Raw genomic sequence first — 23,714 nt, 5'->3', positions numbered from 1 at the left:
AATGCAAAACTCTTGTACAGAAGGATGTGGGTGTTGCTGTGGTACATCGGGTCTGGTTGCTTCTGCGGTACAGAGGGATCTGGGAGTTGCTTCCGTACAGAGGGATGTGTTGCTGTGGTACAGGGGAATCCGGATGTTGCTGCGGTACAGAGGGATCTGGGTGTCGCTGTGGTACAGATGGATCTCGGTGTTGTTGCGGTACAGAGGGATCTGGGTGTTGCTGTGGTACATCGGGTCTGGGTGTTGCTGTGGTACAGATGGATCTCGGTGTTGTTGCGGTACAGAGGGATCTGGGTGTTGCTGTGGTACATCGGGTCTGGTTGCTCCTGCGGTACAGAGGGATCTGGGAGTTGCTTCCGTACAGAGGGATGTGTTGCTGTGGTACAGGGGAATCCGGATGTTGCTGCGGTACAGAGGGATCTGGGTGTCGCTGTGGTACAGAGGGATCTGGGTGTTGCTGTGGTACTGAGGGATCTGGGTGTTGCTGTGGTACAGAGGGATCTGGGTGTTGCTGTGGTACAGAGGGATCTGGGTGTTGCTGTGATACAGAGGGATCTGGGTGTTGCTGCGGTACAGAGGGATCTGGGTGTTGCTGCGGTACAGGGATCTGGGTGTTGTTGTGGTACAGAAGGATCTGGGTGTTGCTGCGGTACAGAGGGATCTGGGTGTTGCTGAGGTACAGAGGGATCTGGGTGTTGCTGTGGTACAGAGGGATCTGGGTGTTGCTGAGGTACAGAGAGATCTGGGTGTCGCTGCGGTACAGAGGGATCTGGGTGTCGCTGTGGCACAGAGGGATCTGGGTGTTGCTGTGGTACAGAGGGACTTGGGTGTTGCTGAGGTACAGAGGGATCTGGGTGTTGCTGCCGTACAGAGGGATCTGCGTGTTGCTGCGGTACAGAGGGATCTGGGTGTTGCTGCCGTACAGGAGGATCTGGGTGTTGCTGCGGTACAGAGGGATCTGGGTGTTGCTTCCGTACAGAGGGATCTGGGTGTTGCTGCGGTACAGAGGGATCTGGGTGTTGCTGAGGTACAGAGGGATCTGGGTGTTGCTGAGGTACAGAGGGATCTGGGTGATGCTGCGGTACAGAGGGATCTGGGTGTTGCTGCAGTACAGAGGGATCTGGGTGTTGCTGCAGTACAGAGGGATCTGGGTGTTGCTGCGGTACAGCGGGATCTGGGTGTCACTGCGGTACAGAGGGATCTGGGTGTTGCTGTGGTACAGAGGGATCTGGGTGTCCCTGCGGTACAGAGGGATCTGGGTGTTGCTGTGGTACAGAGGGATCTGGGTGTCGCTGTGGTACAGAGGGATCTGGGTGTTGCTGTGGTACAGAGGGATCTGGGTGTTGCTGCGGTACAGAGGGATCTGGATGTAGCTGCGGTACAGAGGGATCTGGGTGTTACTGTGGTCCAGAGGGATCTTGGTGTCCCTGCGGTACAGAGGGATCTGGGTGTTGCTGTGGTACAGAGGGATCTGGGTGTTGCTGTGGTACAGTGCGGCACTCCCTCAGTACTGACCCTCCGACAGTGCTGTGCTCCCTCAGCACTGACCCTCCGACAGTGCGACGCTCCCTCAGCACTGACCCTCCGACAGTGCGACGCTCCCTCAGCACTGACCCTCAGACAGTGCGGCGCTCCCTCAGCACTGACCCTCAGACAGTGCGACGCTCCCTCAGAACTGACCCTCTGACAGTGCGGCACACCCTCATTTCTGACCCTCTGACAGTGCGACGCTCCCTCAGAACTGACCCTCTGACAGTGCGGCAGACCCTCTTTTCTGACCCTCCGACAGTGCGGCACTCCCTCAGTACTGACCCTGTGACAGTGCGGCGCTCCCTCAGTACTGACCCTCTGACAGTGTGGCTCTCCCTCAGTACTGACCCTCTGACAGTGCGGTGCTCCCTCAGTACTGACCCTCCGACAGTGCGGCGCTCCCTCAGTACTGACCCTCTAACAATGCGGCGCTCCCTCAGTACTGACCCTCTGACAGTGCGGCACTCCCTCAGCACTGACCCTCCGACAGTGCGACGCTCCCTCAGCACTGACCCTCAGACAGTGTGGCATTCTCTCAACACTAATCCTCTGACAGTGCGGTGCTCCCTCAGCACTGACCCTCCGACAGTGCGGCGCTCCCTCAGCACTGACCCTCTGACAGTGCGGCACTCCCTCAGTACTGCTGTAAACTTCTATGATTCTATAAGTGCGGGCATCTGGGACTAGCTTAATGGTAAAAACTGGGCGGCATGGACTGGTTGGGCCGAAGGGCCTGTTTCCATGCTGTAAACTTCTATGATTCTCTGATACTGACCCTCCGATAGTGCGGCATCCCCTCAGCACTGATCCTCTGACAGTGCGGCACTCCCTCAGCACTGACCCTCCAATAGTGCGGCATCCCCTCAGCACTGACCCTCTGACAGTGCGGCACTCCCTCAGTACTGACCCTCCGATAGTGCGGCATCCCCTCAGCACTGATCCTCTGACAGTGCGGTGCCTCCTCAGCAATGACCCCCTGACCACGGTGTCCTCCCACAGCACTGACTCTCCGGCAGTGCGGCACCCCCTCAGCACTGACCCTCCGACAGTGCGACGCTCCCTCAGTACTGACCCTCCGACAGTGCGACGCTCCCTCAGCACTGACCTGACCCTCCGACAGTGCGGTGCTTCCTCAGCACTGACCCTATGACAGTGCGCTACTCCCTCAGTACTGACCCTCCTGCAGTGCGGGACTCCCTCAACACTGACCCTCCGACAGTGAGACACTCCCTCAGCACGGACCCTCCGACTGTGCTCACTCCCGCAGCACTGACCCTCAGATAGTGCGGCCCTCCCTCAGCACTGACCCTCCCTAGGTGCGGTGCTGCCTCAGCACTGACCCTCCGACAGTGAGGCGCTCCCTCAACACTGACCCTCCAACAGTGCGGTGCTGCCTCAGCACTGACCCTCCGGCAGTGCGGCACCCCCTCAACACTGACCCTCCAACAGTGCGGTGCTCCCTCAGCACTGACCCTCCGGCAGTGCGGCACCCCCTCAGCACTGACCCTCCGGCAGTGCGGCACCCCCTCAGCACTGACCCTCCGACAGTGCGGTGCTCCCTCAGATCTAACCCTCCGACAATGCGGTGGTTCCTCAGCACTGACCCTATGACAGTGCGGCGCTCCCTCAGTACTGACCCTATGACAATGCGGCACTCCCTCAGCTCTGACCTTCCGACAGTGCGGCGCTCTCTCAGCACTGACCCTCCGACAGTGCGGCACTCCCTCAGTACTGACCCTCCGACAGTGCGGCGCTCTCTCAGCACTGGCCCTCCGACAGTGTGGCGCTCTCTCAGCACTGACCCTCCGACAGTGCGGCGTTCCCTCAGCACTGACCCTCAGACAGTGCGGCACTCCCTCAGTACTGACCCTCTGACAGTGCGGCACTCCCTCAGTACTAACCCTCTGACAGTGTGGTACTCCCTCAGTACTGACCCTCCAAAAGTGCGGCACTCCCTCAGTACTGACCCTCCAAAAGTGCGGAGCTCCCTCAGCACTGACCCTCCGACAGTGCGGAGCTCCCTCAGCACTGACCCTCCGACAGTGCGGCGCTCCCTCAGTACTGACCCTCTGACAGTGCGGCACTCCCTCAGTACTGACCCTCCGACAGTGCTGTGCTCCCTCAGCACTGACCCTCCGACAGTGCGACGCTCCCTCAGCACTGACCCTCAGACAGTGCGGCGCTCCCTCAGCACTGACCCTCAGACAGTGCGACGCTCCCTCAGAACTGACCCTCTGACAGTGCGGCACACCCTCATTTCTGACCCTCTGACAGTGCGGTGCTCCCTCAGTACTGACCCTCCGACAGTGCGGCGCTCCCTCAGTACTGACCCTCTGACAGTGCGGCAGACCCTCTTTTCTGACCCTCTGACAGTGCAGCACTCCCTCAGTACTGACCCTGTGACAGTGCGGCGCTCCCTCAGTACTGACCCTCTGACAGTGTGGCTCTCCCTCAGTACTGACCCTCTGACAGTGCGGTGCTCCCTCAGTACTGACCCTCTGACAGTGCGGCGCTCCCTCAGTACTGACCCTCTGACAGTGTGGCGCTCCCTCAGTACTGACCCTCTGACAGTGCGGTGCTCCCTCAGTACTGACCCTCTAACAATGCGGCGCTCCCTCAGTACTGACCCTCTGACAGTGCGGCACTCCCTCAGCACTGACCCTCCGACAGTGCGACGCTCCCTCAGCACTGACCCTCAGACAGTGTGGCATTCTCTCAACACTAATCCTCTGACAGTGCGGTGCTCCCTCAGCACTGACCCTCCGACAGTGCGGCGCTCCCTCAGCACTGACCCTTTGACAGTGCGGCACTCCCTCAGTACTGCTGTAAACTTCTATGATTCTATAAGTGCGGGCATCTGGGACTAGCTTAATGGTAAAAACTGGGCGGCATGGACTGGTTGGGCCGAAGGGCCTGTTTCCATGCTGTAAACTTCTATGATTCTCTGATACTGACCCTCCGATAGTGCGGCATCCCCTCAGCACTGATCCTCTGACAGTGCGGCACTCCCTCAGCACTGACCCTCCAATAGTGCGGCATCCCCTCAGCACTGACCCTCTGACAGTGCGGCACTCCCTCAGTACTGACCCTCCGATAGTGCGGCATCCCCTCAGCACTGATCCTCTGACAGTGCGGTGCCTCCTCAGCAATGACCCCCTGACCACGGTGTCCTCCCACAGCACTGACTCTCCGGCAGTGCGGCACCCCCTCAGCACTGACCCTCCGACAGTGCGACGCTCCCTCAGTACTGACCCTCCGACAGTGCGACGCTCCCTCAGCACTGACCTGACCCTCCGACAGTGCGGTGCTTCCTCAGCACTGACCCTATGACAGTGCGCTACTCCCTCAGTACTGACCCTCCTGCAGTGCGGGACTCCCTCAACACTGACCCTCCGACAGTGAGACACTCCCTCAGCACGGACCCTCCGACTGTGCTCACTCCCGCAGCACTGACCCTCAGATAGTGCGGCCCTCCCTCAGCACTGACCCTCCCTAGGTGCGGTGCTGCCTCAGCACTGACCCTCCGACAGTGAGGCGCTCCCTCAACACTGACCCTCCAACAGTGCGGTGCTGCCTCAGCACTGACCCTCCGGCAGTGCGGCACCCCCTCAACACTGACCCTCCAACAGTGCGGTGCTCCCTCAGCACTGACCCTCCGGCAGTGCGGCACCCCCTCAGCACTGACCCTCCGGCAGTGCGGCACCCCCTCAGCACTGACCCTCCGACAGTGCGGTGCTCCCTCAGATCTAACCCTCCGACAATGCGGTGGTTCCTCAGCACTGACCCTATGACAGTGCGGCGCTCCCTCAGTACTGACCCTATGACAATGCGGCACTCCCTCAGCTCTGACCTTCCGACAGTGCGGCGCTCTCTCAGCACTGACCCTCCGACAGTGCGGCACTCCCTCAGTACTGACCCTCCGACAGTGCGGCGCTCTCTCAGCACTGGCCCTCCGACAGTGTGGCGCTCTCTCAGCACTGACCCTCCGACAGTGCGGCGTTCCCTCAGCACTGACCCTCAGACAGTGCGGCACTCCCTCAGTACTGACCCTCTGACAGTGCGGCACTCCCTCAGTACTAACCCTCTGACAGTGTGGTACTCCCTTCAGTACTGACCCTCCAAAAGTGCGGCACTCCCTCAGTACTGACCCTCCAAAAGTGCGGAGCTCCCTCAGCACTGACCCTCCGACAGTGCGGAGCTCCCTCAGCACTGACCCTCCGACAGTGCGGCGCTCCCTCAGTACTGACCCTCTGACAGTGCGGCACTCCCTCAGTACTGACCCTCTGACAGTGCGCAGCTCCCTCAGTACTGACCCTCTGACAGTGCGGCACTCCCTCAGTACTAACCCTCCGACAGTGCGGCGCTCTCTCAGCACTGACCCTCCGACAGTGCGGCACTCCCTCAGTACTGACCCTCTGACAGTGCGGAGCTCCCTCAGTACTGACCCTCCAACAGTGCGATGGTCCCTCAGTACTGACCCTCTGTCTCTCTTGCTGATGCGCCCCATCCGGAAAGGTCTGAGACGGCAAGTGCATTGTCATGTTTCCTGACCTGATTGGGTTTGCTCCAGCTGACTACGCCCGATATGGAAAACGTGGTCCTTCCATTGTGCTTGAGCTGGGGCATTTGACAAACATACATCAGACACGTCGACACCATGCAACCCTGCAGAGAAGGAGAAGAGGTTTCAACAATGCAGCAAGCGGGGGGCCCTCTGCAGCATTAACAAAGCCCCGATATCCGCGGCCTGCTCTCCACTACGCAGTGCCCTCGTGGTGCCCCCACAGTGGAGTCGAGGAGTTGGTGTGGTGAGCAGGTCGCTTCCCTCCTTTCCCTTACCTGGGAGCTGTTGAACGTGTCCATCTGTTGCCGGCTCACTTGGGGTATTGTTGTCATCTCGTTGCACTTGGCTTCCTGCTGCAGTGGGAAGGGGAAAGAGCGGAGAGTGAATCACGAGAATTAAACTCGTCTGATTTGTCTATTAAAGCGAATAGTTTCCTCCGAATGAATAGGGTGGGAGCAGGCCACTCCCCTGCTCGAACCTGCTCCACCATTCCATCAGATCTGGGCCTATCTATTTGTGTTTCCAGTCTGCATTCCCATCCACCCCCCGACCTCTGACACCGGTGCTCCCGATTCCCTCCCCGAATTACAATCTATCGACCTCCGCCTTTGAAAAAGTCAATGGTTTCCCCACCTCCTCCTGAGGCAGCGAGTTCCAAAGGCACACAAGCCTCATCAGTCAAAAACTTTCCTCCTCTCTGTGGTAACAGGATGACCACCTAATTTTAAAACCCCTCCCCCCTCACCCTCAAGAGGAAGCATCCCTACCCACCCCCCTCCACTGTTCGGGTTGGCAGGGATCTTGGGCGTCGTTGGCGAACCTGAATCTCCCGCCCAGCCCTGATATCCCCTCGCACCGAGCATCTTGCTCGGGGCACGTCAGGGTGGGGTGAGGGAGGTTAAAGCATCATCCCAGCATCGCTGTGTGCGTGTCGGGGTTCTGGAGTCACAGGGAGGCCTGACCAGGTTAGCTCAGCAGAGTTCCCTTTCCCTGAATGGATGTCAGTGAGCACGGTGTTTTTTTTTTTAAGTTTTAGAATTCTGGATTTTATTCATTGAACCAGCTGGCAGATTCTTCCCTTTTCAGAAACCTCTATTCTGTTCACCAACAAACAAAACATTTTTCACTAAACTGCTTTGAGAGCAGCTGCTGGCCACTTCACTGACAGATCAAAACTCAACACCTGACTGCTTCAGGCCCCTGGATCTGTGGTGATATACATCACTGTCAGTACACAAAGGGTTAATGTACATACACTACGCCTAGCTAGACACTAGAGTGAGCACCAGAGACATGACACACAGACAGTCAACCAATAGGTCAGTGAGATAGGACACGACCAATGGGCAGTCACGATACACACAGAGGTGACACTACCACAGGGGGGCATTACACCAACCGATACAAAAGGACACATCACACATGCTCAGTCTCTTTCCAGTGGAGACTCTCAGTGAGTGCAGACACAGGGTTGATTGAACATCACACCCACCACGTGGATTGTAGCAGACTGGTTCGTCAGTCTGAGTAGCTATAGCAGGATTAACAGTAGTGTTGAATCCAAGTAGGAGAATTGATAATAGTTTAATAAACGTGTAAAAGCTATCTCCAAGTCTGAACCTTCCTTTGTCAGAGTGCACATCAAGGAAGCAGCTGAAGCGACGCCACGAGCATAACAAAACAGGCTCCTCCATTAACTACATCGTCTCACTAAAGCTAAATTCACAACAGGCGCAAATCAACGGCTGAAAATCTATGTCCAGTTTTGGGCGAGTTTAGCGGGGTGTTCATTGGTGACTGTCGCGCCAAGAAACATCCGCTCTTCAGCGGCACTTTGCCGATCTTTTGGCCTTGACGAGTTTCTCTCCGCCAAGGCAGCACTTGAGTCAATTCCTGCAGGAACGGCTCCTCGCAGGAGCTGGTTTAGCACACTGGGCTAAATCGCTGGCTTTTAAAGCAGAGCAAGGCAGGCCAGCAGCACGGTTCAATTCCCGTACCAGCCTCCCCGAACAGGCGCGGGAATGTGGCGACTAGGGTATTTTCACAGTAACTTCATTTGAAGCCTACTTGTGACAATAAGCGATTTTCATTTCATTTCGCAGATCGGGGCGCCATTTTGTCTGCCTGCCCCAAGTCGGGCACGATGAGGCCACAGAATTGCGCCAAGTCTTTAAGTATCTACTCCCCATGGAACCTTTTTACGAACAAAATTCCATCAGCCCAACTTCAGGTAAACAATATCCATGGTGGGAAAGAATGATGATCTCACCTTTACAATGCTTTAATTGCACATTTGCAGCCAAAATGCCTGTCTTTTGAACCAGAACTTTTAATAAAGATTACTGCATTAGTCATTCACACACTCAGCCAGGTTTTTAACCACATGCATACCATACAATATATATATGAAATTCCTACAATCATCACAGTATCTAGCAGGACGGCATGGTGGCATAATGGTTAGCACTGCTGTCTCACAGCACGAGGGACCCGGGTTCAATTCCAGCCTCAGCTGACTGGAGTTTTCACATTCTCACATTCTGCGTGGGTTTCCTCCGGGTGCTCCAGGTTCCCCCCACGGTCCAAGGATGTGCAGGTTAGGTGGATTGGCCGTGCTAAATTGCCACTTAGTGTCCAAAGGTTAGGTGGGGTTATGGGATTACCAGGATTGGGAGGGGGCATGGGCCTAGGTAAAGTGATCTTTCAGAGGGTTGGTGCAGACTCGATGGGCCAAATGGCCTCCTTTTGCACTGTAGGGATTCTAAGATTCTATGAGAGCGGGGGAAAGGGTAAACCTGGAGGGAGTGAGACAGGGAGGGAGTGAACGAGAGACGATTAGACGGAAAGCAAAATTCCGCAGTTGGTTGGGAATCCTGGATGAAAACTGGGAAATAGAAATATGGCAGCAACAGTGTGGACCAAAACAGAGTGAATGTTCCGTATTGAATCGGACTCTCCTTTGGAACTGAAGGAAAGTTGGAAATGTCGGGGCTTGAAGCTGTTAGACGTGGCGGGAAATACAAAAGGGAAGTTGTAAGATAGGGTCGAGGGCAGGAGATATTAAATGATGTCCGAGAACAAAAGGCAAACTAATAGCTGGAGCAAAGAATGAAACCATTGCTACAGAGCAGAATACCAAACAGCTGAAAGCAAGACGTGGGGAGCCCCTCCACGGGAGCCTCCGACACAGCAGCCGGCCAGTGAGGTTTCCCATTGTGGTCATCCCCACGCCGTCGGGAAGCCACAGGCTTAAGCGCGCTGCCGGTGAAAGGGAGGGTGCTGCCGACGGAGAGTCCTGCCCGAGGACTGGCACGAGGCAGGCAAAACAATCACAATGGAGGACAGAGTTCACGGTCCCAAATTGTAAAACGCAGAATTGAGTGGAGAGAGTTGGAGACTGCCCAATCGGGAAGATCAGGTGCAGCTCCCCCAGCTGGTGGGAAACTCCACTGGCAACCTGCGGCAGAACGAGGACAGAGATGTCAGTGGGTCTGAAGAGAAAGATTTGGTGCGTGTTGAGGCACCTGCTCACTCACGTCTGTGGTGTTCACCACCAGCTTCTCCCAGGTTAGCCCGGTCCCGATTTTGAATGGTACAGAGAAAGTTATATTGACAGGAAGGGACTGAGGACCCACGTTCTCCACCTGAGAAAGAAAGCAAAAGACACGCCCTCAGTATTGATCCTCTGGCAGTGCGGCGCTCCCTCAGTACTGACCCTCCAACAGTGCAGCGCTCCCTCAGAACTGACCCTCCGACAGTGCAACTCTCCCTCAGTACTGACCCTCCAACAGTGCAGCGCTCCCTCAGAACTGACCCTCCGACAGTGCAACTCTCCCTCAGTACTGACCCTCCGACTGTGCGGTACACTGACTCTCCGACAGTGCGGCACTCTCTCAGTAGTTACCGTCTGACAGTGCTGCGCTTTCTCAGTACTGACTCTCCAACAGTGCGGTGCTCCCTCCGAACTGACCCTCCAACAGTGCGGAACTCCCACAGAACTGACCCTCTGACAGTGCGGCGCTCCCTCAGTACTGACCCTCCGACAGGGCAGCGCTCTCTCAGCACTGACCCTCTGACAGTGCGGAACTCCCTCAGTACTGACCTTCCGACAGTGAGGGGCTCCCTCAGTACTACCCACCCAAGATAACGACGCTTCCTCAGTACTGACCTTCCAACAGTGCGGCACTCCCAGTACTGACCCTCCAACAGAGTGGCACTCCCTCAGTACTGACCCTCCAACAGTGTGGCACTCCCTCAGTACTGACCCTCCGACAATCCAGCACTCCCAGTACTGACCCTCCAACGGTGCGGCACTCCCTCAGTACTGACCCTCTGGACAGTGCGGCACTCTCTCAGTACTGACCCTCTGACAGTGCGGCGCTCCCTCAGTACTGACCCTCCGACAGGGCAGCGCTCTCTCAGCACTGACCTCTGACAGTGCAGAACTCCCTCAGTACTGACCTTCCGACAGTGAGGGGCTCCCTCAGTACTACCCATCCAAGATAGCGACGCTTCCTCAGTACTGACCCTCCAAAGAGTGGCACTCCCTCAGTACTGACCCTCCGACAATCCAGCACTCCCAGTACTGATCCTCCAACGGTGCGGCACTCCCTCAGTACTGACCCTCTGGACAGTGCGGCACTCCCTCAGTACTGACGCTCTGACAGTGCGGCGCTCCCTCAGTACTGACCCTCTGACAGTGCGGCACTCCCTCAGTACTGACCCTCTGACAGTGCGGCACTCCCTCAGTACTGACCCTCTGGACAGTGCGGCACTCCCTCAGTACTGACCCTCTGACAGTGCGGCACTCCCTCAGTACTGACCCTCCGACAGGGCAGCGCTCTCTCAGCACTGACCCTCTGACAGTGCGGAACTCCCTCAGTACTGACCTTCCGATAGTGAGGGGCTCCCTCAGTACTACCCACCCAAGATAGCGACGCTTCCTCAGTACTGACCCTCCAACAGAGTGGCACTCCCTCAGTACTGACCCTCCGACAATCCAGCACTCCCAGTACTGACCCTCCAACGGTGCGGCCCTCCCTCAGTACTGACCCTCTGGACAGTGCGGCGCTCCCTCAGTACTGACCCTCTGACAGTGCGGCGCTCCCTCAGTACTGACTCTCTGACAGTGCGGCACTCCCTCAGTACTGACCCTCGACAGTGCGGCACTCCCTCAGTACTGACCCTCTGGACAGTGTGGCACTCCCTCAGTACTGACCCTCTGACAGTGCGGCACTCCCTCAGCACTGACCCTCAGACAGTGTGGCTCTCCCTCAGTACTGACCCTCAGACAGTGCGGCGCTCCCTCAGCACTGCCCTCTGGACAGTGCTGCGCTCCATCAGTACTGACCCTCTGGACAGTGCGGCGCTCCCTCAGTACTGACCCTCTGGACAGTGCTGCGCTCCCTCAGTACTGACCCTCCGACAGTGCGGCGCTCCCTCAGTACTGACCCTCTGACAGCGCGGCGCTCCCTCAGTACTGACCCTCGGACAGTGCAACACTCCCTCAGTACTGACCCTCAGACAGTGCGCCGCGCTCTCAGTACTGATCCTCCGACTGCGCGGCTCTCTGAGTACTGACCCTTCAAGTAATCACTGCCACAGAGTGTTACAGTGTGTTTCAAATATTCAAAGTAAATTACCTTGTATGCATGGAGAACAACTTTGTCCCCTGCTGCCATTGTGGTGAAGTTAATATACTGTGTTGATTCTATCCTGTAAAAAAATGAATTTACACCATTAACATGAAATGTTATCGTAAGTGTGTTAGATACACTGTCCTTTCCCCCTCTGCGACTGGGTGTCACAGTGTGTTAGATACACTGTCCTTTCCCCCTCTGGAACCGGGTGTCACAGTGTGTTAGATACACTGTCCTGTCCCCCTCTGGGACTGGGTGTCACAGTGTGTTAGATACACTGTCCTTTCCCCCTCTGCGACTGGGTGTCACAGTGTGTTAGATACACTGTCCTTTCCCCCTCTGAGACCGGGTGTCCCAGTGTGTTAGATACACTGTCCTTTCCCCCTCTGGGACAGTGTCACAGTGTGTTAGATACACTGTCCTTTCCCCCTCTGGGACAGGGTGTCACAGTGTGTTAGATACACTGTCCTTTCCCCCTCTGGGACCGGGTGTCACAGTGTGTTAGATACACTGTCCTTTCCCCCTCTAGGACCGGGTGTCACAGTGTGTTAGATACACTGTCCTTTCCCCCTCTGGGACCGGGTGTCACAGTGTGTTAGATACACTGTCCTTTCCCCCTCTAGGACCGGGTGTCACAGTGTGTTAGATACACTGTCCTTTCCCCCTCTGGAACCGGGTGTCACAGTGTGTTAGATACACTGTCCTGTCCCCCTCTGGGACTGGGTGTCACAGTGTGTTAGATACACTGTCCTTTCCCCCTCTAGGACCGGGTGTCACAGTGTGTTAGATACACTGTCCTTTCCCACTCTGGGACCGGGTGTCACAGTGTGTTAGATACACTGTCCTTTCCTCCTCTGGGACAGGGTGTCACATAGTGTTAGATACATTGTCCTTTCCTCCTCTGGGGGTGGGTGTCACAGTGTGTTAGATACACTGTCCTTTCCCCCTCTGGGACCGGGTGTCCCAGTGTGTTAGATACACTGTCCTTTCCCCCTCTGGGACAGTGTCACAGTGTGTTAGATACACTGTCCTTTCCACCTCTGGAACCGGGTGTCACAGTGTGTTAGATACACTGTCCTTTCGCCCTCTGGGTCCGGGTGTCACAGTGTGTTAGATACACTGTCCTTTCCCCCTCTAGGACCGGGTGTCACAGTGTGTTAGATACACTGTCCTTTCCCCCTCTGGGACAGTGTCACAGTGTGTTAGATACACTGTCCTTTCCACCTCTGGAACCGGGTGTCACAGTGTGTTAGATACACTGTCCTTTCGCCCTCTGGGACCGGGTGTCACAGTGTGTTAGATACACTGTCCTTTCCCCCTCTAGGACCGGGTGTCACAGCGTGTTAGATACACTGTCCTTTCCCCCTCTGGGACAGTGTCACAGTGTGTTAGATACACTGTCCTTTCCCCCTCTGGGACAGGGTGTCACAGTGTGTTAGATACACTGTCCTTTCCCCCTCTGGGACCGGGTTTCACAGTGTGTTAGATACACTGTCCTTTCCCCCTCTAGGACCGGGTGTCACAGTGTGTTAGATACACTGTCCTTTCCCCCTCTGGGACCGGGTGTCACAGTGTGTTAGATACACTGTCCTTTCCCCCTCTAGGACCGGGTGTCACAGTGTGTTAGATACACTGTCCTTTCCCCCTCTGGAACCGGGTGTCACAGTGTGTTAGATACACTGTCCTGTCCCCCTCTGGGACTGGGTGTCACAGTGTGTTAGATACACTGTCCTTTCCCCCTCTAGGACCGGGTGTCACAGTGTGTTAGATACACTGTCCTTTCCCACTCTGGGACCGGGTGTCACAGTGTGTTAGATACACTGTCCTTTCCTCCTCTGGGACAGGGTGTCACATAGTGTTAGATACATTGTCCTTTCCTCCTCTGGGGGTGGGTGTCACAGTGTGTTAGATACACTGTCCTTTCCCCCTCTGGGACCGGGTGTCCCAGTGTGTTAGATACACTGTCCTTTCCCCCTCTGGGACAGTGTCACAGTGTGTTAGATACACTGTCCTTTCCACCTCTGGAACCGGGTGTCACAGTGTGTTAGATACACTGTCCTTTCGCCCTCTGGGTCCGGGTGTCACAGTGTGTTAGATACACTGTCCTTTCCCCCTCTAGGACCGGGTGTCACAGTGTGTTAGATACACTGTCCTTTCCCCCTCTGGGACAGTGTCACAGTGTGTTAGATACACTGTCCTTTCCACCTCTGGAACCGGGTGTCACAGTGTGTTAGATACACTGTCCTTTCGCCCTCTGGGACCGGGTGTCACAGTGTGTTAGATACACTGTCCTTTCCCCCTCTAGGACCGGGTGTCACAGTGTGTTAGATACACTGTCCTTTCCTCCTCTGGGACAGGGTGTCACATAGTGTTAGATAGACTGTCATTTCCCCCTCTGGGACAGTGTCACAGTGTGTTAGATACTCTGTCCTTTCCTCCTCTGGGGGTGGGTGTCACAGTGTGTTAGATACACTGTCCTTTCCCCCTCTGGGACCGGGTGTCACAGTGTGTTAGATACACTGTCCTTTCCTACTCTGGGACTGGGTGTCACATAGTGTTAGATACACTGTCCTTTCCTACTCTGGGACTGGGTGTCACAGTGTGTTAGATACACTGTCCTTTCGCCGTCTGGGACAGTGTCACAGTGTGTTAGATACACTGTCCTTTCGCCCTCTGGGACAGTGTCACAGTGTGTTAGATACATGTGGTAAACCACTGGGTTGTTATATTAGAGGTTGTACGGTAGAACCTGCACTACAGGTTCACCTGTGGCCCCTGCATACTAGCCCCGCCCAGGAAGCGGGTATAAATATGCATGGCCTCCAGCTCGCAACCATTTTGCCAGCAGATGTGGGAGGCCACACATCTGATACTAATAAAGCCTCAGTTTGGATTCAACTTCGTCTCCAGTCAAATTGATCGTGCCTCAATACACTGTACTTTCGCCCTCTGGGACAGTGTCACAGTGTGTTAGATACACTGTCCTTTCCCCCTCTGGGACAGTGTCACAATGTGTTAGATACACTGTCCTTTCCCCCTCTGGGACAGTGTCACAATGTGTTAGATACACTGTCCTTTCCCCCTCTGGGACAGTGTCACAGTGTGTTAGATACACTGTCCTTTCCCCCTCTGGGACAGTGTCACAATGTGTTAGATACACTGTCCTTTCCCCCTCTGGGACAGTGTCACAATGTGTTAGATACACTGTCCTTTCCCCAACTGGGACCGGGTGTCACAGTGTGTTAGATACACTGTCCTTTCCCCCTCTGGGACCGGGTGTCACAGTGTGTTAGATACACTGTCCTTTCCCCCTCTGGGACTGGGTGTCACAGTGTGTTAGATACACTGTCCTTTCCCCCTCTGGGACCGGGTGTCACAGTGTGTTAGATACACTGTCCTGTCCCCCTCTGGGACCGGGTGTCACAGTGTGTTAGATACACTGTCCTTTCCCCCTCTGGGACCGGGTGTCACAGTGTGTTAGATACACTGTCCTTTCCCCCTCTGGGACTGGGTGTCACAGTGTGTTAGATACACTGTCCTTTCCTCCTCTGGGACCGGGTGTCACAGTGTGTTAGATACACTGTCCTGTCCCCCTCTGGGACCGGGTGTCACAGTGTGTTAGATACACTGTCCTTTCCCCCTCTGGGACCGGGTGTCACAGTGTGTTAGATACACTGTCCTGTCCCCCTCTGGGACCGGGTGTCACAGTGTGTTAGATACACTGTCCTTTCCCCCTCTGGGACCGGGTGTCACAGTGTGTTAGATACACTGTCCTTTCCCCCTCTGGGACTGGGTGTCACAGTGTGTTAGATACACTGTCCTTTCCCCCTCTGGGACCGGGTGTCACAGTGTGTTAGATACACTGTCCTGTCCCCCTCTGGGACCGGGTGTCACAGTGTGTTAGATACACTGTCCTTTCCCCCTCTGGGACCGGGTGTCACAGTGTGTTAGATACACTGTCCTTTCCCCCTCTGGGACTGGGTGTCACAGTGTGTTAGATACACTGTCCTTTCCCCCTCTGGGACCGGGTGTCACAGTGTGTTAGATACACTGTCCTGTCCCCCTCTGGGACCGGGTGTCACAGTGTGTTAGATACACTGTCCTGTCCCCCTCTGGGACCGGGTGTCACAGTGTGTTAGATACACTGTCCTGTCCCCCTCTGGGACCGGGTGTCACAGTGTGTTAGATACACTGTCCTTTCCCCCTCTGGGACCGGGTGTCACAGTGTGTTAGATACACTGTCCTGTCCCCCTCTGGGACCGGGTGTCACAGGGTGTTCGATACAATGTCCTTTCCCCCTCTGGGATTGGTTGTCACAGTGTGTTAAATACATTGTCATTTCCCCCTTTGGGACTGGGTGTCACAGTGTGTTAGATACACTGTCCTTTCCCCTTCTGGGACAGTGTCACAGTGTGTTAGATACACTGTCCTTTCCCCCTCTGGGACAGTGTCACAGTGTGTTAGATACACTGTCCTTCACCCGTCTGGGACAGTGTCACATTGTGTTAGATACACTGTCCTTTCCCCCTGTGGGACCGGGTGTCACTATGTGTTAGATACACTGTCCTTTCCCCCTCTGGGACCAGGTGTCACTGTGTGTTAGATACACTGTCCTTTCCCCCTCTGGGACAGTGTCATAGTGTGTTAGATACACTGTACTTTCCCCCTCTGGGACAGTGTCACAGTGTGTTAGATACGCTGTCCTTTCCCCCTCTGAGACTGGGTGTCACAGTGTGTTAAATACACTGTCCTTTCCCTCTCTGGGACCTGGTGTCACAGTGTTAGATACACTGACCTTTCCCCTCTGGGACTGGGTATCACAGTGTGTTAGATACACTGTCCTTTCACTCTCTGGGACTGGGTGTCACAGTGTGTTAGATGCACTGTCCTTTCCCCTTCTGGGACTGGGTGTCACAGTGTGTTAGATACACTGTCCTTTCACTCTCTGGGACTGGGTGTCACAGTGTGTTAGATGCACTGTCCTTTCCCCCTCTGGGACCGGGTGTCACAGTTTGTTAGATGCACTGTCCTTTCCCCCTCTGGGACTGGGTGTCACAGTGTGTTAGATTCACTGTCCTTTCCCCCTCTGGGACCGGGTGTCACAGTGTTAGATACACTGACCTTTCCCCTCTGGGACTGGGTATCACAGTGTTAGATATGGTGTCGGAGGTAAACTCACCCTTTGATAATCACATTTATTTCATATTTCACACCAATTGTCTTGGAAACCAAGCTATCCACCGTGATTCGCTGTTCATTGTCACTGCAGAAGCAAAATATTGGGAGTAATTTAGTTTGAAAGTAAGAGAATTCTCCAGTTTTGAGAACAAACCTTTCTAATCTTCTGAAAAAGCGGCACTCCCTCAGCACTGACCCTCCGACAGTGCGGCACTCCCTCAGTACTGACCCTCCGACAGTGCGGCGCTCCCTCAGTACTGACCCTCCGACAGTGCGGCACTCCCTCAGTACTGACCCTCTGACAGTGCGGCACTCCCTCAATACTGACCCTCTGACAGTGCAGCACTCCCTCAGCACTGACCCTCCGACAGTGCGGCACTCCCTCAGTACTGACCCTCTGACAGTGCGGCACTCCCTCAGTACTGACCCTCCGACAGTGCGGCACTCCCTCAGTACTGACCCTCTGACAGTGCGGCACTCCCTCAATACTGACCCTCTGACAGTGCAGCACTCCCTCAGTACTGACCCTCTGACAGTGCGGCGCTCCCTCAGTACTGACCCTCGACAGGGCGGCACTCCCTCAGTACTGACCCTCTGACAGTGCGGCACTCCTTCAATACTGACCCTCTGACAGTGCAGCGGTCCCTCAGCACTGACCCACCAACAGTGCGGCGCTCCCTCAGCACTGACCCTCCAACAGTGCGGCACTCCCTCAGTGCTGACCCTCTGACAGTGTGGCGCTCCCTCAGTACTCACCCTCTGACAGTGCGACGCTCCCTCAGTACTGACCCTCCAACAGTGCGACGCTCCCTCTGTACTGACCCTCTGAGAGTGCGGCGCTCCCTCAGCACTGACCATCCGACAGTGCGGCACTCCCTCAGTGCTGACCCTCCAACAGTGCGGCACTGCCTCAGCACTGACCCTCTGACAGTGCGGCACTCCCTCAGCACTCACCCTCCAACAGTGCGGCGCTCCTTCAGCACTGACCGTGCGACAGTGCGGCACTCCCTCAGTACTGACCCTCCAACAGTGCGACGCTCCCTCGGCACTGACCCTCCGGCAGTGTGGCGCTCCCTCGGCACTGACCCTCCAGCAGTGTGGCACTCCTTCAGTACTGCCCCTCCGACAGTGCGGCGCTCCCTCTGCACTGAACCTCCGACAGAGTGACACTCCCTCAGCACTGACCCTCCGACAGTGCGGCACTCCCTCAGTACTGACCCTCCGACAGTGCGGCGCTCCCTCAGTACTGACCCTCCGACAGTGCGGCACTCCCTCAGTACTGACCCTCTGACAGTGCGGCACTCCCTCAATACTGACCCTCTGACAGTGCAGCACTCCCTCAGCACTGACCCTCCGACAGTGCGGCACTCCCTCAGTACTGACCCTCTGACAGTGCGGCACTCCCTCAGTACTGACCCTCCGACAGTGCGGCACTCCCTCAGTACTGACCTTCTGACAGTGCGGCACTCCCTCAATACTGACCCTCTGACAGTGCAGCACTCCCTCAGTACTGACCCTCTGACAGTGCGGCGCTCCCTCAGTACTGACCCTCGACAGGGCGGCACTCCCTCAGTACTGACCCTCTGACAGTGCGGCACTCCTTCAATACTGACCCTCTGACAGTGCAGCGCTCCCTCAGCACTGACCCACCAACAGTGCGGCGCTCCCTCAGCACTGACCCTCCAACAGTGCGACGCTCCCTCAGTGCTGACCCTCTGACAGTGCGGCACTCCCTCAGCACTGACCCTCCAACAGTGCGACGCTCCCTCTGTACTGACCCTCTGAGAGTGCGGCGCTCCCTCAGCACTGACCATCCGACAGTGCGGCACTCCCTCAGTGCTGACCCTCCAACAGTGCGGCACTGCCTCAGCACTGACCCTCTGACAGTGCGGCACTCCCTCAGCACTCACCCTCCAACAGTGCGGCGCTCCTTCAGCACTGACCGTGCGACAGTGCGGCACTCCCTCAGTACTGACCCTCCAACAGTGCGACGCTCCCTCGGCACTGACCCTCCGGCAGTGTGGCGCTCCCTCGGCACTGACCCTCCAGCAGTGTGGCACTCCTTCAGTACTGCCCCTCCGACAGTGCGGCGCTCCCTCTGCACTGAACCTCCGACAGAGTGACACTCCCTCAGCACTGACCCTCCGACAGTGCGGCGCTCACTCAGTACTGACACTCCGACAGTGCGGCACTACCTCAGTACTGACCCTCTGACAGTGCGGCACTGCCTCAGCACAGACCCTCTGACAGTGCGGCACTCCCTCAGTATTGACCCTCCAACAGTGCGACGCTCCCTCGGCACTGAACCTCCGACAGTGCGGCGCTCCCTCAGTACTGACCCTCCAACAGTGCGGCTCTCCCTCAGCACTGACCCTCCGTAAGTGCGCTGCTCCCTCAGTACGGACCCTCCGACTGTGCTCGCTCCCTCAGTACTGACCCTCCGAAAGTGCGGCGCTCCCTCAGGACTGACCCTCTGTCAATGCGGCACTCCCTCAGTACTGACCCTCCGAAAGTGCGGCGCTCCCTCAGTACTGACCCCCAGACGGGCTTGAGTTCTGACATGTACTTCAAACGTTCTCGGCAGGGGCCTGTGAGGAAGTTCTGCTGCCACCAAGCACTGAGATTGTGCAATTATGCCATGTCGAATATTAGTGGTACAGAGGACTCGCTCTGTGCTGACCGCCCTGTCGCCCTGGTATAGGGGGTATTAGTGGTATTGAGGACTCGCCCTGTGCTGACCGCCCTGTCGCCCTGGTATAGGGGGTATTAGTGGTATAGAGGACTCGCCCTGTGCTGACCGGCCTGTCGCCCTGGTATAGGGGGTATTAGTGGTATAGAGGACTCGCTCTGTGCTGACCGGCCTGTCGCCCTGGTATAGGGGTATTAGTGGTATTGAGGATTCGCTCTGTGCTGACCGCCCTGTCGCCCTGGTATAGGGGGTATTAGTGGTATAGAGGATTCGCCCTGTGCTGACCGGCCTGTCGCCCTGGTATAGGGGTATTAGTGGTATTGAGGATTCGCTCTGTGCTGACCGCCCTGTCGCCCTGGTATAGGGGGTATTAGTGGTATAGAGGACTCGCCCTGTGCTGACCGCCCTGTCGCCCTGGTATAGGGGGTATTAGTGGTATAGAGTATTCGCCCTGTGCTGACCGGCCTGTCGCCCTGGTATAGGGGTATTAGTGGTATAGAGGATTCGCTCTGTGCTGACCGCCCTGTCGCCCTGGTATAGGGGTATTAGTGGTATAGAGGATTCGCCCTGTGCTGACCGGCCTGTCTCCCTGGTATAGGGGGTATTAGTGGTACAGAGGACTCGCTGTGTGCTGACCGGCCTGTCGCCTGGTATAGGGGGTATTAGTGGTATAGAGTATTCGCCCTGTGCTGACCGCCCTGTCGCCCTGGTATAGGGGGTATTGGTGGTATAGAGGACTCGCTGTGTGCTGACCGCCCTGTCGCCCTGGTATAGGGGGTATTAGTGGTATAGAGGATTTGCCCTGTGCTGACCACCCTGTCGCCCTGGTATAGGGGGTATTAGTGGTATAGAGGGCTCGCTCTGTGCTGACCGGCCTGTCGCCCTGGTATAGGGGGTATTAGTGGTATAGAGGATTCGCTCTGTGCTGACCGGCCTGTCGTCCTGGTATAGGGGGTATTAGTGGTATTGAGGACTCGCTCTGTGCTGACCGGCCCGTCGCCCTGGTATAGGGGTATTAGTGGTATAGAGGACTCGCTCTGTGCTGACCGCCCTGTCGCCCTGGTATAGGGGTATTAGTGGTATAGAGGATTCGCTCTGTGCTGACCGGCCTGTCGCCCTGGTATAGGGGGTATTAGTGGTATAGAGGATTCGCTCTGTGCTGACCGGCCTGTCGCCCTGGTATAGGGGGTATTAGTGGTATAGAGGATTCGCCCTGTGCTGACCGGCCTGTCGCCTGGTATAGGGGGTATTAGTGGTACAGAGGACTCGCCCTGTGCTGACCGCCCTGTCGCCCTGGTATAGGGGTATTACTGGTATAGAGGATTCGCCCTGTGCTGACCGCCCTGTCGCCCTGGTATAGGGGGTATTAGTGGTATTGAGGATTCGTCCTGTGCTGACCGCCCTGTCGCCCTGGTATAGGTGGTATTAGTGGTATAGAGGATTCGCCCTTTGCTGACGGGCTTGTCGTCCTGGTATAGGGGGTATTAGTGGTATTGAGGATTCGCCCTGTGCTGACCGGCCTGTCGCCCTGGTATAGGGGCATTAGTGGTATAGAGGATTCGTCCTGTGCTGACCGGCCTGTCGCCCTGGTATATGGGGTATTAGTGGTATAGAGGATTCGCCCTGTGCTGACCGTCCTGTCGCCCTGGTATAGGGGGTATTAGTGGTAGAGAGGATTCGTCCTGTGCTGACCGGCCTGTCGCCCTGGTATAGGGGGTATTAGTGGTATAGAGGATTCGTCCTGTGCTGACCGCCCTGTCGCCCTGGTATAGGGGGTATTAGTGGTATCGAGGACTCGCCCTGTGCTGACCGCCCTGTCGCCCTGGTATAGGGGGTAATAGTGGTATTGAGGATTCGTCCTGTGCTGACCGCCCTGTCGCCTTGGTATAGGGGGTATTAGTGGTATAGAGGATTCACCCTGTGCTGACCGGCCTGTCGACCTGGTATAGGGGTATTAGTGGTATAGAGGATTCGTCCTGTGCTGACCGGCCTGTCGCCCTGGTATAGGAGGTATTAGTGGTATAGAGGATTCACCCTGTGCTGACCGGCCTGTCGACCTGGTATAGGGGGTATTAGTGGTATAGAGGGTTCACCCTGTGCTGACCGGCCTGTCGACCTGGTATAGGGGGTAATAGTGGTATAGAGGATTCACCCTGTGCTGACCGGCCTGTCGCCCTGGTATAGGGGGTATTAGTGGTATAGAGGATTCGCTCTGTGCTGACCGGCCTGTCGCCCTGGTATAGGGGGTATTAGTGGTATAGAGGATTCGCTCTGTGCTGACCGGCATGTCGCCCTGGTATAGGGGGTATTAGTGGTATAGAGGACTCGCCCTGTGCTGACCGGCCTGTCGCCCTGGTATAGGGGTATTAGTGGTATAGAGGATTCGTCCTGTGCTGACCGTCCTGTCGCCCTGGTATAGGGGGTATTAGTGGTATAGAGGGTTCACCCTCTGCTGACCGGCCTGTCGACCTGGTATAGGGGGTAATAGTGGTATAGAGGATTCACCCTGTGCTGACCGGCCTGTCGCCCTGGTATAGGGGCATTAGTGGTATAGAGGATTCGTCCTGTGCTGACCGGCCTGTCGCCCTGGTATATGGGGTATTAGTGGTATAGAGGATTCGCCCTGTGCTGACCGCCCTGTCGCCCTGGTATAGGGGGTATTAGTGGTAGAGAGGATTCGTCCTGTGCTGACCGGCCTGTCGCCCTGGTATAGGGGGTATTAGTGGTATAGAGGATTCGTCCTGTGCTGACCGCCCTGTCGCCCTGGTATAGGGGGTATTAGTGGTATCGAGGACTCGCCCTGTGCTGACCGCCCTGTCGCCCTGGTATAGGGGGTAATAGTGGTATTGAGGATTCGTCCTGTGCTGACCGCCCTGTCGCCTTGGTATAGGGGGTATTAGTGGTATAGAGGATTCACCCTGTGCTGACCGGCCTGTCGACCTGGTATAGGGGTATTAGTGGTATAGAGGATTCACCCTGTGCTGACCGGCCTGTCGCCCTGGTATAGGGGTATTAGTGGTATAGAGGATTCACCCTGTGCTGACCGGCCTGTCGACCTGGTATAGGGGGTATTAGTGGTATAGAGGGTTCACCCTGTGCTGACCGGCCTGTCGACCTGGTATAGGGGGTAATAGTGGTATAGAGGATTCACCCTGTGCTGACCGGCCTGTCGCCCTGGTATAGGGGGTATTAGTGGTATAGAGGATTCGCTCTGTGCTGACCGGCCTGTCGCCCTGGTATAGGGGGTATTAGTGGTATAGAGGATTCGCTCTGTGCTGACCGGCATGTCGCCCTGGTATAGGGGGTATTAGTGGTATAGAGGACTCGCCCTGTGCTGACCGGCCTGTCGCCCTGGTATAGGGGTTTTAGTGGTATAGAGGATTCGTCCTGTGCTGACCGGCCTGTCGCCCTGGTATAGGGGGTATTCGTGGTATAGAGGATTCGCCCTGTGCTGACCGCCCTGTCGCCCTGGTATAGGGGTATTAGTGGTATAGAGGATTCGTCCTGTGCTGACCGCCCTGTCGCCCTGGTATAGGGGGTATTAGTGGTATAGAGGATTCGTCCTGTGCTGACCGGCCTGTCGCCCTGGTATAGGGGGTATTCGTGGTATAGAGGATTCGCCCTGTGCTGAGCGGCCTGTCACCTGCTATAGGGGGTATTAGTGGTATAGAGGACTCGCTCTGTGCTGACCGCCCTGTTGCCCTGGTATAGGGGGTATTAGTGGTATAGAGGATTCGCCCTGTGCTGACCGGCCTGTCGCCCTGGTATAGGGGTATTAGTGGTATAGAGGATTCGCCCTGTGCTGACCGGCCTGTCGACCTGGTATAGGGGGTATTAGTGGTATAGAGGATTCGCCCTGTGCTGACCGGCCTGTCGCCCTGGTATCGGGGGTATTAGTGGTAAAGAGGATTCGCCCTGTGCTGACCGGCCTGTCGCCCTGGTATCGGGGGTATTAATGGTATAGAGGATTCGCCCTGTGCTGACCGGCCTGTCGCCCTGGTATAGGGGGTATTAGTGGTATAGAGGACTCGCTCTGTGCTGACCGGCCTGTCGCCCTGGTATAGGGGGTATTACTGGTATAGAGGATTCGCCCTGTGCTGGCCGGCCTGTCGCC

General features: G+C 56.3%; 1 protein-coding gene across 1 annotated transcript in view; it reads right to left on the bottom strand.

Moving 5' to 3' along the window:
• The window catches only part of LOC140396640 (integrin alpha-M-like), a 283,291-nt gene that overhangs the window by 5,517 nt on the left and 254,060 nt on the right, over positions 1–23,714 (bottom strand). The window contains exons 21-25 of the mRNA XM_072485434.1: positions 16,913–16,996; positions 11,737–11,809; positions 9,631–9,738; positions 6,370–6,447; positions 6,082–6,195 (exon numbers count right to left, since the gene is read on the bottom strand). Of these exons, the coding sequence (XP_072341535.1) occupies positions 6,082–6,195; positions 6,370–6,447; positions 9,631–9,738; positions 11,737–11,809; positions 16,913–16,996 (457 nt within the window). The remainder of the gene's footprint in view (positions 1–6,081; positions 6,196–6,369; positions 6,448–9,630; positions 9,739–11,736; positions 11,810–16,912; positions 16,997–23,714) is intronic.

The sequence above is a fragment of the Scyliorhinus torazame genome, chromosome 19 (genome assembly GCF_047496885.1).
Source record: "Scyliorhinus torazame isolate Kashiwa2021f chromosome 19, sScyTor2.1, whole genome shotgun sequence".
Taxonomy (NCBI): domain Eukaryota; kingdom Metazoa; phylum Chordata; class Chondrichthyes; order Carcharhiniformes; family Scyliorhinidae; genus Scyliorhinus; species Scyliorhinus torazame.
Note: the sequence above shows the minus strand (reverse complement) of the source record. Positions and strands in the feature narration are given on the sequence as shown.